We start from the raw sequence: 14,459 nt of genomic DNA, 5'->3' as shown, positions 1-14,459 counted from the left end.
TGTGTAAGACATGCACAGGAAAAAAAAAAGCATTTATCAGGGCACCGAAGGCATCTTGCACAATCTTTTCTTGTCATTGCATCGTAACTTAAACTTTTTCTCTCTTCAGTGTTTGTGTCACTTCACCTCTGGAGACACACTGGTTATTTGTGCTTCAGGCCAGACCATTATGAAGCTATACACAGTCTATTTGCTCTAAAACTAGGTTGCACCAACAAATGTTCAGTTAATCTAAGATTAGTACAAGTCAGAGGTGATCGAAACTAGGTTTACTAAGGTTTTAACAAGTTTAGTGATGTAAACTTAATTTTATGTTAAATTGTTTGCTAGTTAACTAAAGGGTTAACAAAACATTGCACAGTTTGATAGCTAGCTAAAATGTTAGCTACCCTTGTTAGCTTACTCATGAAGGCTCACCAGAGAGGAGATGATTCTAATTTGTCCTCTTTCAATGGCCAAATTATCAATGGGCATGAAAGAAAGAAGAGACACATCATAAACCTCAACTGGGTTGAGTCTGTCCCTTAACTTTCTGCGAGGAACCTGATTATTTTTCTCAATCCATCTTAAAATGGCAGCGATTTTAAAAGTTAAACCTCCTCAAGCACAGTTGCGCGGATCTCATTACACCTTAAGGGGGGGGCAGAAGGGTGAAGTTCAGTCTTGGACTTGCTTCGAGCCGCGGGTGAGCAGACCAAACTAGACTGCTGTCTCTATTTTGATGGCAATTTGTGCTTGTGTGACTTTTCATGACAAGCTAAGGAAAGCAGAAAACAGGCCGGTTTTAGCCCTTCTTCCTCTGTTACATTATTCTGTTTACATGGTTTATTATTAGGAGGTTGGTGAGCTCAATTTATGGGATTTATTAACATTAAAAAATACCCTCAGCTTCAAGGGACAGACTGTTAAACCAAACTCCATTCTAAAAACAGGTGTTTTATGGTAGGGCCATATTTTCTCAGAGTTAACACTTTTACAATAAAAACTTTAGTTAGACGATCACTAAGACTTTTTTCTACACCCAAGCTCAAGTGTAAAGTTAATAATGGATCAAAGCTTAAATTGGAGTTTAAAATCTTGGTGCAACAGAATTAAATGTAATCTAGTTAGACCATGATTTAATCAGGTTTAAAAATGAATCCTTATTGGTGCAATCCAGACTTAATCTCAGTAATATTGCCAGAGTGTTAACGCAGCGCCTCAGCTCAGTCACTGCACATGGAGTTATTGAAAAACTTCACAGAGAGTTATTGTGCTGGGACACTTCAGCTCTGAGCCTCATCATGTGTTCAGCTCTCAGAAGAAGACAGCGAAACACAGCAGGAGCCGGTGAAAGATCAGCAGCAGGATTAAGCGTCACGGCCGTCGTGTGACAAGGCCCTGTGCGAGCTGAGCGTACATGTGTGTACGTTACAAGGGGAGCCGTGGCAGCGCCTGTGTGTTTCGGAGAGGGCTGCGACTCTCCCTCTCATGTCACTGCGCGTTGCTGAGACTGAGAGGCTGATGCACAGTGGCAGCTCCCCCCTCGCAGCCACAGGCCTGCCCAGAGCCACTGCAGATGATAGTTTTAATTGCTTTCAATCTTTCAGGCTAGTCCCTGCCCAGTGGCGCAGAGTGCTTGTGTGTGTGTGTCTGTATGTGTGTTTGTGTGTGAGGTGGTGTTTTGCTGTGTGCGTGTGCAGTTGAGCAGCCATTGTCTGCGGATGCTGTACACATATGTGGTGTGTGTTTGATGGATGTGTTTGTCCATTATGAGAACAAAATGAACAGAGAATTAAGGCCTTGCAGTGATACATCTGATCTGCAGAAGAAGACTGAGACAAACATATGTTTATCAGACTGTCACCACTCTCACGTCCACATGTTCAGTACAGGTGAAAAAACAGAGTGGATAATTAAATAGATCACCCTTTTCCATAAAGGTTACGTATGTTTATAAATAATGAAGTTCAGGGTTTTCATGCAAAGACCTCAAAACACGCACTCACATCCTTAAAAGCATTTTGAACGCGGTGAACTACAAAACCAACCGATCAATAATTCAGGGCAAATGTCGAGATGGCATAACAGAACACAGAAAACAGCCTGCAATTAAGATGACAGTCATTTATTCCATATGTGTGAAATAAATAATTTCCTTACAACAACTAACACCTACGGTCAAACAGAATGGATGTGGAGGTTTTTTTTTTCGCTGAGTGTGAAGCAGCCTGTGGTCGCCTGAAATGAGGCAGCTGGAACAAAACTGAACTGCAAAAGTGAGATCTTATCTTTCATTATAGCTGAAAAAATGTAGTTATTATTATTATAGCATATCCAAACGTCATTTATATAGCCCAATATCACAAATCCCAATGTGCCTCAGTAGGCTTTCTGCACCGTGTACGACACCCTCTGTCCTTAGACCCTGATGCAGCGCACACTGTATCAGTCCTGTTCCTGATGGCCGACAGAACATAGTTCATCACGCTGAAGTATTTTATCATCAAGCCAGAGACTGAAATATATCAATGTACAGAACAAGGAAACAACTCAACTCAATTTTTGAAAAAAGTCTTTTTAAGCCACATTGTTATTGAGGTTTTATGTGCGGCATTGAAACTACTGGAGACAATGAATATGAAAAAAGTAGATGAAATAAGATGAGATGTACTTTTATTGATCCTCAGCAGCGAAAATTCAATTTGACAAAACATTACAAGGAAAAATGCAGTACAAATAAATAAAAATAAATAAAAGATAATATAAAATAAGAATACCATACAATAAATGGATGTGTGTATGTGTGTATACACGTGTAATGTACAATGTTTCTAAGATGTGTTTTAATAGATAGTCTCTATGTATAATGGAGATTAAATTGAAATGTCAGGTCTAATAACATCTTATTGAGCAAGAGATCAGCATTTGATTTATGAATTTATTTGATTGTAATTATTTTTTATTGTTTGTTGACCATTTGTTCACATATGCATACATGCTTGTTAGTTTACAGGATACAAGTCTACATTGCTATGTGAGATTAGAGTAAAAAAAAAAGAGAATATATTTTCTTAATCCCTGCAAATTAAGGTTCAATAAATTATGGCAAAACAAACAAACAAACAAACAAACATATGTGTCCTGTACTTGAGGTTGTCTACCTGGATCACCCAGGTACAAGGTCTGAATTCATAAAGTGGAGATTCTGTTTTTTTTTTTTGTGTGACCCAATGCATAAATAAATACACAAAATCATTTTGTGTAACATTGTGTTTAGCTTCCGTAAAAAATAGTATTTTATATTTGCAAGTTTGGATGATCTAAATCTGTGACACAAAATATTCATGCTCACTTCATAAATCCCAAAGTGCTGCTGTGCATTCTCTCTTCTAGTCTTTAAAACGAATAATTCAATGCACAACAGCACAAGAGACTTAGAAGTTTCATCACTATATTTTACATATTATTTTATTAATTCTAGTATCAGTGATTTGGAATAACTGATTCTTTAAAGCTCAATCACCCCATAACATGTTAAATTTACTTTGTTACTGTTAGGTTTTATAACACTGAAACTAAGAATGAAAAACTCACAGCTGACATGTGATGAGACTTTGACAGTGTTTGTAACATGAATGCCCTCTGAACCTGCTCACACCTCTGAGCCGCTGCAGAACATTCACCCCATGAAACCGCAATACATCCTCCACTGACCTACTCCTGGAAACATCCAATCCATTTACACTGGGGCACATGTACAACAACCCCTTCCCTCCCTGCTTTCCCTTTCATATCTACGCAAACACACACTCCCCTCTTTGATACACACACACACACACACACACACACACATCTGGCCGGGGGGTAAATTAAGCCCTAACATTCCCACAGAGGCTAATCTCCATCCATTTAGAGGGCTGTAATATTTAATCAGGAGGCCCTGGACCGTCTCCCAGCACCACACGCTGTGGCACGGTTCATATGTTCACAGGAGAGGCCAGCCCAGAGGCGACGGAGGGGAATTCACTGCTAAAAGCCACAAAGCATTCAACCACAGAGCCTCTCGCACTCCTCTACTCTCCACGTTCCTTTGGGGTGAAGGACGCATCAAGCTAGGTTGGTACTAGAAGGAAGTGAAGAGTTTGGGATTTTGGCTGGAAATGTTTTGTAGTGTTTTTGTTAAATACACTGTTTACAAGACACGCTGTTAGGATAAGTTCTTCAATTTTCATTACAAGGCTTCCCTGTTATGTCAGACAATCATCTCCTACTATGTTATCATGCACTACTAAACTACTAATGACTGTGTTGCTGTCTTATGAATATATCATGGATAATGTCATTCTTAAATATAAATTAATTAAATCTACATCATACTACATCACATTCAAACTAAGAAGTTCCTGCAGGGGACGAACAAAATAACATGAATAATTTCCATTGCAATCCAACTAATGTTTACATTTTATTTTATTGATTAAGTTTTGAATATTTAATTCAAATATTTTGGGGAAAAAAAGGGAAGAATGTCTTAAAGAGTTTCAGAGTGACATCCTTAAAGTTCCCTGATGAACTTTTTGTTTGTAAGGCGTTTGTGTGGTGAGTGTCAGCCGGCAGTCACCTCTTCACCTGCACAAAACACACTAAGGAGCAGGAAGTAGTACCCGCTCTATGGACTCGATGTCCTGACAGGCAGAGTTTGTGCACCCATAGCATACACAATGATGGTGGTCACCAGAAGTAAAACGCACTGTAAAACAAGCCAAAAAATACCAACTCCTTCAATATCACCTGCTTCTGCACATTGTTCAGAGGCAGACTCAGGTACATTGACTTCCTCTTCATATGTGAAACACTTTTTTTTAAGAGCCTTGCTCAAACAGACCATTGTTTCCTCTGTTTTTTTGTTTTTTTTTTGTCCTTATGTCCAAAAATTCTTCAGTTCAGTTTTAAAGTTGTAATTATAAACAAAGTTGCATATAAATTTCATTAAGAAATTTAAACCTGCAAGTTACATTTTAATAGAGAACTGAGGATGGGTCTTTTTTAATTCATTTATTTATTTTATTTTTTTTTAACAAAATAAAAGCCACATAGAGTAAATGTACCTTAACAGAAAGCTCAGGATGAGTTTATTTTTCAAAATACTTTTACTCACACACAGATGTTTTTTTTTTCTTTACATTTGTAGGGATATTTATTGGCTCACACCAGTAATTTTTCAGGCATTTCATAGTTCCAGCTTCTCGATTGTGAGGATTTTCTACTTTTCCTTTCATTTATTTTAAATAAATTTGAAGTTTTGACTGCTGGTTGACAATTAAAATAATCATTGATTGCAGTAACTTAATATTATGCATGAGTAACAATAACCTAATAATATGATACACAGTAAAATAATACAGCAGTCACAGGGAACATTTTTCTGCATCAAGTATTTTTACTTTTAATACTTAATGTACATTTTCCTGATTGTACTTAGATACTTCTACTTCGGTAACATTCTCACTTCAGGACCTTTTTACATGTAACAGGGTGTTTTTAGAATGGACCTGAAAATTTTATCTTCCATAAAGGTTATTTAGTTATTGCGGGGCTATTGTCCTGTCAGATGTTCCTATTATTCTGACCATTCCCTGTACAACCTCAGTGTTTTAGGCTTCCTGACAGTAGGAAGTGCAGAATGCTCGGAGGCAGACAGTGCAGTGTTCACGGTCCTGCCTGGAGGTATCGCACCGGAAAGAGCCAACTGCTCTCACACTCACACACAGTAAAGGTCAGGTCTCGCACCATCAGTGTGAAAAGCCCGCACTGAAAAGGGTATAGTCCATCTGTTTTTAACTATTCAGGACTGCTCATGGATGTGTGTGTGCATGTGTGTGTACTGTACATACAGTTGGTACTTGACCTGACCTGCAGCAAAAAAAAAAAAAAAAAAAGGACAACTGCTGTGATTTTGTGTTTTCGTAAACATAACATTTGCGTTGCTAAGTGTCGATTGATAAAAATGTGTTGTGTGTGTGGCCATTCCAACGCCTGCTCGCTGATTCGGACTGACTTTAATGGGAAGGCCTGGTGAATTTTTCATACAGCCCAGAGGGGCAGGACGAGCGACCATACTGGCAGATTACAACCTCTGAGAGAGAGAGAGAGAGTGAGAGCAGTAGAGTGACATCCAGGTTGTAGCATCATCAGGATTTTGGTAAACATTTGTGAAAAAAAAAAAGATTAAGTGAATTAAACTCAAACAGCAGCAACAGGATTTTTGAATCATCAGTCAACAGCAAAACAAGAATCAAGTCTTTTGGAGACGACGCTTTTGACCACTAGTGCAGCTTATAGCAGAGCGGAGATGATCATGCACAAGAACACAACAGGAAGCAAACTGTAACTGACAGGTTAACTTTTCAGGGTGAATTTATGTATTTTCTGCAGTTCAGTGGACTTTCTGTGGTAATAGAAGCATTTGCAGAAATTGTTGTTTGACTCAAGGTGAAAAAAGGACACGGGCTCCACCTCCCTCTACTGTGTTTTCCCATCTTGGAAACTATCACGTAAAGAAACAAAAAATGTGTTCTGGGATCACACCACAGGAATGTGTTCTTAACCACCAACTTGAATCATAAGAAATCACTAAGAATACTACGATCTGAAAACAAACGATAACATGGACAGTCTGTCTAGCCGCTTTATTGGACATATCCAGACATGTTTGAGCTACCAGAGTCAGAGGACAGAGACAGGATGGTATTTTTTTTCCTTCTGTGTCAGGTAGTTGGAACTGAAGCGAGCTAGAGTGGAACTGCTGGGCTGATTTGGACTGAGAGAGTCATAAGAAAAAAATCCTGAACACCGAAATTATGAACAGCAGTTTAATGATCTAACTCCACTATTAAGCACTACATAGTTCTGTCTTTTCACATTTTCAGTAGCTACTTTTGAACATGTATAATGTGGTCAGAAGAAAAACTCCCTTTTTTTCCTTTATACAATTTTAATGGGGATTGCTTGTTTTTCAAAATAAGAGCCCCATAAAGTAATTGTTTCTTAACAGGAGCCTTAGAATGAGTCTGTTTTCCCAAAATAAAAGTTCTCAAAGGTCACTGTATGTTAACAGGAAGCTAACAATGGATCTAGTTTGTCTGAATTAAAAGTACCATACAGTAACTGTATCCTAACAGGGAACTCAGGACAGACTGTTCTTTCAAAATAACAGCTCCATTGAGCAACATACCTTAACAGGAAGCACTGGATGAGGCTTGTTTGAACTTTCACCTCAGAGCAGGAAGGTTGTGGGTTTGCATCTCAGTTTGGACACAGCTGTATGGAGTTTGCACGTTCTCTCGGTGCCTGCGTGGGTTTCTTCAGGGTGCTCTGATTTCTCCCACCATCGAAAACATGTATAGGTCAGTTCTCCAGTCGGTATCCCTGACCAAGGCGCTGACTTAGAACTAGAGTTGGTCTGCTGTACAGTGGAAGTGTAAAATACAGAGAATTAATGAAAATAATAAATTAAATTTACAGAGACAGATTAACAGGCAGTGTTTTTCATTTTTTTTCTATCTTTTTTGGACATTTTACTTACATTAAGCTTGGCTTTGTTAATGCATTAATTCCCAAGCTGATTGAAAACATGGATTTTCTGTTTTATTTTAGATTCATAAATGACCTGTCACATACTAAATCTGATCAAGAAGAGCGACTTGATCCTCCTGATGATTCTTTGTGAGCTTTATGAACAAAAAGCAAGCTGCATAATGCCCAAGATCTCAATTTAATGGGCTGAAATTTCTGCAAGAAAGCTCTAAAAAAATTATCCATCTGTTCAATGCACACATGCCACTGCTCACTCAGATAGCTCGTAGCACTGTCTTGCGTATGCAAATATGTTTTGCCTGGAAATCTATTTGGAGTTGCTCGAAGGAATCCAGAACGGTCCTCCTTCTGTCTCCCCTCGCCGGCTCACGCGGGGCTCCCTCTTGCCGTCTATCTCCTCTCGCGTGGAAAACATTTCACCAGCTCCACACGCATGGACATACAGTCAGTGGCACCGCCTCGCCTCAGACAGATTAAACCACCATGGGCCAATATGCAGATCTCACAGGCCCACACTGGCAGCCCTGTCCGCAAGCAGGACAAGGGGCCCTGCAACTGTTTGCTCAGTTGGATAATACATGCAATACAGGAACACAGAGGGAATAATTATCCACTCTGTGAAGAGCCGATTTTGTCCTTCTGTTATATACTTTAAGTCTTTTTTTTAAATACAGAACCAGTGGAGTGTGTGTGGCCCTAACCTGCCTTCAAAGAGAAATAAAATGTCATGAGATGAAAAGGTGTTTATAAAAGAAAGGAGCGATTTTATCCACATTTGCTTTGTTAGAGAAATTATTAAAAGTGATCTGTGTAACTGAAATTTTGAGTTGAACCCAGTCAATGAAATTAAACCTTTATAAGTGGGAATTTTTCATGTGTATGTCTGAAGGATTCATACCCCTCATGGGCAGAGATGCAAAAAGAAGGACATAACAGACCGTGTGTGTGTGTGTGTGTGTGTGTGTGTGTGTGTGTGTGTGTGTGTGTGTGTGTGTGTGTGTACCAGAGGGCTGAGAAGCCAGGCTTGGGCAGATGGTCTACAAAGGTGTTACCACACAGTGAGTGGGCACTGCGATTGATGCATTGCAACATCCAAGAAGGTGGAACATTTGGCTGCTGACCCGCAGTCAGAACTCATTGGCCCTGCCTTCTCCTTATTTAGCTGCTGCGAGAGAGCCGACGGGTGATTTGGTCGGAATAAACACACACACTCGGAACGCAGCACTTTCCCACCCTCAAGGGAGCCTACTGCATCGGCTGCGCGCTGGAAACTTCTCCCTTGTCTCTGCAAGGAGGTCACGATGGTGGTGCAGGGCAGGCAGGATGAGTGCACAGAGCCATGGAGACGAACAGAGACAGCACACTGGAACCCGGGATTACTGTGTTACACTTGGATGGAGAAGATCTGACCTTGAGCTTATTCTGAGGGGGCTTGTTAGGGAAGCAACTCCATATGACTTGATTTCTGCATGTAACATGTAACCATTCATCTCATTCAAGTCAAGTCAGTCTTATTTATGTAGCCCAGTACATATCACAAAATTGCCTCCAGGGGTTCACAATATGTACATCATACAAACCCCAACTCCTCAGCACACAAAATTTGGCGCCCAAAAAAAAAAAATTAATGAACATTCCTGCATTATGTTCCCTGGATGTTAAAACAGCGTATTTTTCTGATATAAAACTAATGTTATTGTTCCCTTCACAGAACTTAAGTTATTTGTATGTTCCAGACTGGGGACCCAAATGTTGAATGTTGGGAACGCAACTAAAACATTAGTGCAACATTCTAAGAACATTACACAAACTGCCCTAAAAAACCCTGTTACTGAATGTGGTTACTAGAACGTCTTGAGAATGTTTAGTCAAACAAAAACATTTACACAACATTGTGTTCATTGAAGCAGGGTTACCAAATAGAAACCTGAAGGGAACATTCTGGAAATGTTTTTGGAACACTATGTGTGAAACCTGATGTAGAAGAACAGAGGACGAATTCATCAACATAATAATATTATAGTATAGACAATCAGGATGAGGCAAACTTCATCATGGTTTTCTTTTTTTTTTTTTTGCAAAATAGTCAGCAGCAATCTATAACAAAATGCTTACACAAAAATCACAAAAAAAACCCTCCAAGGCACTTTCTTTCAAAACAACAAAATGCCTTTACTGTCCTAGCATGGTCATGTTAGACAATAAAACAAACAAACAAATAAACAGTCAGAGTTTGGCTTAAAAGAGTGCCTTGAGTTTTTTGTGATTTTTGTGTAGACCTACACATGTTGAAAGTGCACCTCAAACAAACTCATTCTGAGTCCAGGACGCGCTCCTACCTAAACATCTTTTTAAATTATATGATTATTCTATTTATTCTACACAAACAATAAAATCTATAAATACACTATACATAACTATTCCATTAAATGAATCATTTCTTAGTTTCTTACAAATACGCAATGATGATTATTCACACAGACAGGAGAAAGGTGACGGAGGGCGAGAGAGACAATGGTTCTTATTATATCTGTTTAACATGGTTTACTGAGGAACGCTGGAGAAAGGAGACAAAAGACCCAAAAGAAAAAACTTTAAATAATAGCTTCCCTTTTTATTCTAGTGCACAAAAATGGCGGAGCACAAGGGTTGGAAAATCAGTATGAATCTTAAAAACAGTTGGACAAGTCAAACTTGTTTTGTGCTTTCTCAGTTTAAAAGAATAATGATACAAGTGGGTGATTACTGTCTTTTTCCCTCAAAATTATATGATTAATTCCTAAATAAAGAATAAACCTAAAACAAATTTTGTAAGTCCCTTGTTAGATTTCTGTAAACAAGTCATTATTCTTTTAATGTGTCCAAAAAAGCTGATTAAAAAAAGGAAGCTGTGAGAGTTCAAAGATGAAATATTCTCTTTAATTACAAACATTATTAGTTATGCACATGGCAAGATTTTATTTCAGACCCAAAAGCGTTCTTACATCAGTTGAAACATGGAAAATTCATGAGTGAGTAGGCTAACCGAAGGCAACATTATGGCAATGGATTTTAAACATGATAATTGCTATTTGTCTCTGAGTGCAGTTAAATCATTAAGTCAACAGCAGAAATAATGCATCCCGCAGTTTGCTGTTTTAATATCTCCCTCACATTTTATCATCAGTATCACTGGACAAACTGTGTAGATTACTATTTCGCATTTATGATAGTTGTTTCTGTTATAATATGTTAAATTCTGACAAAAAAAAAGATATTTTGGAATCAGTTTTTGTACAGCTCTAACTTACAGTTGCACTGCAGTTGTCAAATTAAAACTGATGTTGAAATTTGCCCATAAATCCATCAGAGATTTGCTTTTAAATACATTATAGCAAATCTGCTAAATAAAACTACGCTACCTTAATTTTAATTGATCAGGACTGTAGAATCATTTTCTTTCTTAACATTTTAATCAGTTATAGTCGCCTGGTCAATAACTCAGTTCATAAACATGCCTGTCAAATCGCATTAGCAGATGCAGGCAAGATAATGCTTCGGTTGACACGACTATCTGTTGGATGTGAAGTAGTAGAGAGTGCCACCCTATGGATAAATCTGGCACATCAACATTTTGTGCTTGATATTTAGCGGTTTGTTCGGACAGCAATCAAAGGTTCAAACTTGGGGAAACAAAAGAGTTTTACTGATGTAAAACAACTGACTTCTGTGGAGCACAAAGTGGTTTTGGCTTTTGTTAGAAGGGCTGAAAATTGTGTACAGGTCACAATGGGAGGACATTAAACCAAGCATTCAAACACCGTTCCTCTCTATTCTCTGTCTAACTATCAAATAATTTTTTCTGCAACATTAAAACAGATACTTGTGGACTCACTGTAAAGTTATTTTTTTTTATTCTTATTTGTTGTAACTTGAAAAAGTTAGTGTCTAGGCTGTCTAAAATTTTAAGTTGACTGAGTTTCAGATTCAAAACAAATAAACTTTTCTAATGAAATAAATTAGACATTAATTCAGTTGCATAACATACTTAGTCAAACTGACAACTCTTCCATCACACAGATGAACATTGCAAAGAAATATGATTTCCTTTTAAATTTGCTCAGTTTGAAGAGTCTGTTTTTTTATTGCACACAAAGAACTAACAGCTGCTCATGTTGGAGTTACTTTGTTTCAGGACTGACACAAAGACTGTACGAGAAAGTACAGTTATCATGGTTTGCAGTGTTTACATTACTGTGAAAACAAACAACCATGAATTAAAGTGTCTTACAGACACACAGCAAGTTTTCTTTAGACTATAAAAAGAAGGGTCTTTAAGTCTCAGACAATGCATGCTGGGAAGTCTGCTAATAAGTTGATCATGTTTCTTTAGAAATTTAATTTAATGAATGGACTGAACTTGTTATAGTACATTAATTCGACTCATCATTTCAAGACTTCAAGTCATGGTGTCATTTACACTGGGGATTTGAAACAGCCAATTTTATCCCTCACTTTTTCACAGATGTCACTTTTTAAAAGCATAATTTGTTAAAATGTTCTGACAAACAGCTTGCACCAAGAATGGTTAACTAATGACGGACAAATCTTTGAGAACTGTTTATTTGCACAATAAGAAAACAATGATCATGATTGGTTGATGACTCATGAACTCACATGAATGTTTCTCTGATGTTAAAATATGTAGCATCGAAACAAGCAATCTAACTTAACATCTAAAGGTACGGTTGATTAATTATTATATTTAGCTAATGATGTTAATGTTATACGCATATATTGAAGACCATTTAAAAAATGTTGCCCTTATGCCCCCACCACTTTTCAACAAAATGATGCCCTTGCTTCCAGTCAGAAAACTCATCTTTATAAATTCTGATGTATTCTGAAAATAAATACTAGTTAGTATTTATTAGTGGAATTAAATATTAGCTGAATTCCTGTTTGATTATTTACAGTGCTGAATGGAAAAACATTTGAAGGATCCTAAAACAAAACAACACTTCTAAGACAGCCAGTCACACATATCAGTGTCAGTCCGACACACATCTCTGAACCCTCATCCCTCCCTGAATTCGACTCCACGTCGAGTCAGTCATCGTCCACCACCATCACGTTCCCATTCAGCTCATACTCGATGGTGGCCCAGTCAAAGATGTTGCCCTTGGGGACCTTGTGCCCGTAGTGCCAGGCCTGGATCATGCTCCTGGAGAGCACAAAGTCCCACATATTCAGATCGGTCACCTCTCCTACGAAGCTCTGCACGGCCTCCAACCCGCCCAGGTGTTTGTCGGGGTCCTGCCCCAAGAGGACGGTGCCTTGGGGACGGATGGTATGCCCCGGTTTGTAGACCTGGTAGGTGCTGCGTCTCCCCTCCACCCAGAAGGCAGCGAGGCCGGTGCGAGACTCCCAGGTCAGGCAGAGGCTGGTGCGGAAGGTGGTGAGGGGTGGCAGGTGGAAGAAGGTGCCGTCACCGCTCATATAGAAGGAGATGCGTCCGTCCTTCTCACGCCACACGTTGAGCTCGTCATAGTCAGTGGTGCGGTAGGCAAACAGAATGATCTGCCGCTCCTCCGGTAGCTCAGTGGCCACACGCATGCAGAGAGTGAATGCCCTCAGACCCATCTCCTTCTGTGGGATCAGGGCCACGAAGCTGAAGTCCGTCTCATAGGGGAAGACCAGGACTTTGTCAGTCAGACCCACTGAAGCAACACAAACAGGGAAGATAGAGTTAAAAGACACCAAACCTCTGTGTTCAAACATATAGTATACAAGAGTCAAAGGAAACTCCAATGCACTTTCTTTTAAAACAATTAAAATGGCTTCATTGTTGCTGCATGGCCATGTTAGACCTTAAAGCAAACAAACTCTGACACGTTTTGGCAACAAGCCTTTGTTAGGAAGTCAATCATGTTGGAGTTAGTTTGTTTTAAAGGTCTAACATGGCCATGTCGTGATAATGAAGGTATTTAATTGTTTTAAAAGACAGTGCCTTTAAGTTCATGTGATTTTTGCGTACGTATCTCTCCTTATCCAAAAAGGACATCAAACAAAGACCAGGAAGCACTCCAACCAAAACATTTTTAACACCTGCATGTGAAATGATGGTGCACAAACCCAAGTAAAATTACCATTTTTTTCTACAGAAATTCTGTTCTTAATTTCATACCTTGGGTGGCTGATGAGAGTGTCAGAGACAATCCAAAGACACCAAGTACAACCACAGCAAACCTCACTGTGTCGACACTCTGCAAACACACACAAGACATCTGTAATCATCTGACAGTCTCACCAAATTAAATGCTATCAATCTCTGAACACACAAATCAGACCGGAGACCAAATTATGTGAAAAGTAACAATGGGAAGCAGCTTTTCTTACCATTTTTATGTCCTTTTTTGTGTTCCTCGATGTTGCTAACTCAGTCCCACTTGCTAATGCCCCCCGTGCCCTGTCCTCTTCCCTCCTAGCACGGGCCATGACGTCAGCTCTTCAACCGATGCTCTGACAATAGGTCTGGTGTGTGAGGGCTGAGTGACACTGGGCTTTCCGTGTGACTGATGCAAATACACACAGTTTCACCTATGTGTGTGTGTGTGTGTGTGTGTGTCCATGTCACATGATAGACTCACACATCAGGGAGAACACGCGTTCATAAGCAGATGTGACAGATTTCGACACAAGTTTTACAAGTCTAACATCAGGTCTATGAAAGTTCATAGCTGAATTATGACATCACTATACTTTAATACAGTAACTTTGGGTGTTTATATGGAACTCTTAAAGGGTCAGTTCACCTAAATAACAAAAGAACGTACTTTTTCACATACTCCTGGGGGTGTCTAACCCTGCAGATGTGTTTGCTTTCATCTGCTGATGTTTTG

The 14,459-nt window shown here is 39.1% G+C and overlaps 1 protein-coding gene across 1 annotated transcript; it reads right to left on the bottom strand.

The window, feature by feature from the left end:
- Positions 1–12,338: 12,338 nt before the first annotated feature.
- LOC146311883 (C-reactive protein-like) lies at positions 12,339–14,397 on the bottom strand. The gene is made up of 3 exons (XM_084740325.1): positions 13,957–14,397; positions 13,745–13,823; positions 12,339–13,277 (listed from the first exon to the last, which is right to left on the bottom strand). The coding sequence occupies exons 1-3, from the start codon at positions 14,053–14,055 to the stop codon at positions 12,667–12,669; spliced, it is 789 nt and encodes a 262-aa protein (XP_084596451.1). The 5' UTR covers positions 14,056–14,397; the 3' UTR covers positions 12,339–12,666.
- Between the last annotated feature and the right edge of the window lie 62 nt (positions 14,398–14,459).

The sequence above is a fragment of the Lutjanus erythropterus genome, chromosome 17 (genome assembly GCF_056507025.1).
Source record: "Lutjanus erythropterus isolate fLutEry1 chromosome 17, fLutEry1.hap2, whole genome shotgun sequence".
Classification (NCBI taxonomy): domain Eukaryota; kingdom Metazoa; phylum Chordata; class Actinopteri; order Lutjaniformes; family Lutjanidae; genus Lutjanus; species Lutjanus erythropterus.
Note: the sequence above shows the minus strand (reverse complement) of the source record. Positions and strands in the feature narration are given on the sequence as shown.

Excerpts from the sequence above, each read along its gene's own strand:
- LOC146311883 (XM_084740325.1), bottom strand. The coding sequence starts at position 14,055 with ATGGCCCGTGCTAGGAGGGAAGAGGACAGGGCACGGGGGGCATTAGCA. Across the intron at positions 13,824-13,956 it reads CAAAAAAGGACATAAAAATG|AGTGTCGACACAGTGAGGTT; the intron begins GTAAGAAAAGCT and ends GTGTGTTTGCAG. Across the intron at positions 13,278-13,744 it reads ACTCTCATCAGCCACCCAAG|TGGGTCTGACTGACAAAGTC; the intron begins GTATGAAATTAA and ends GTGTTGCTTCAG.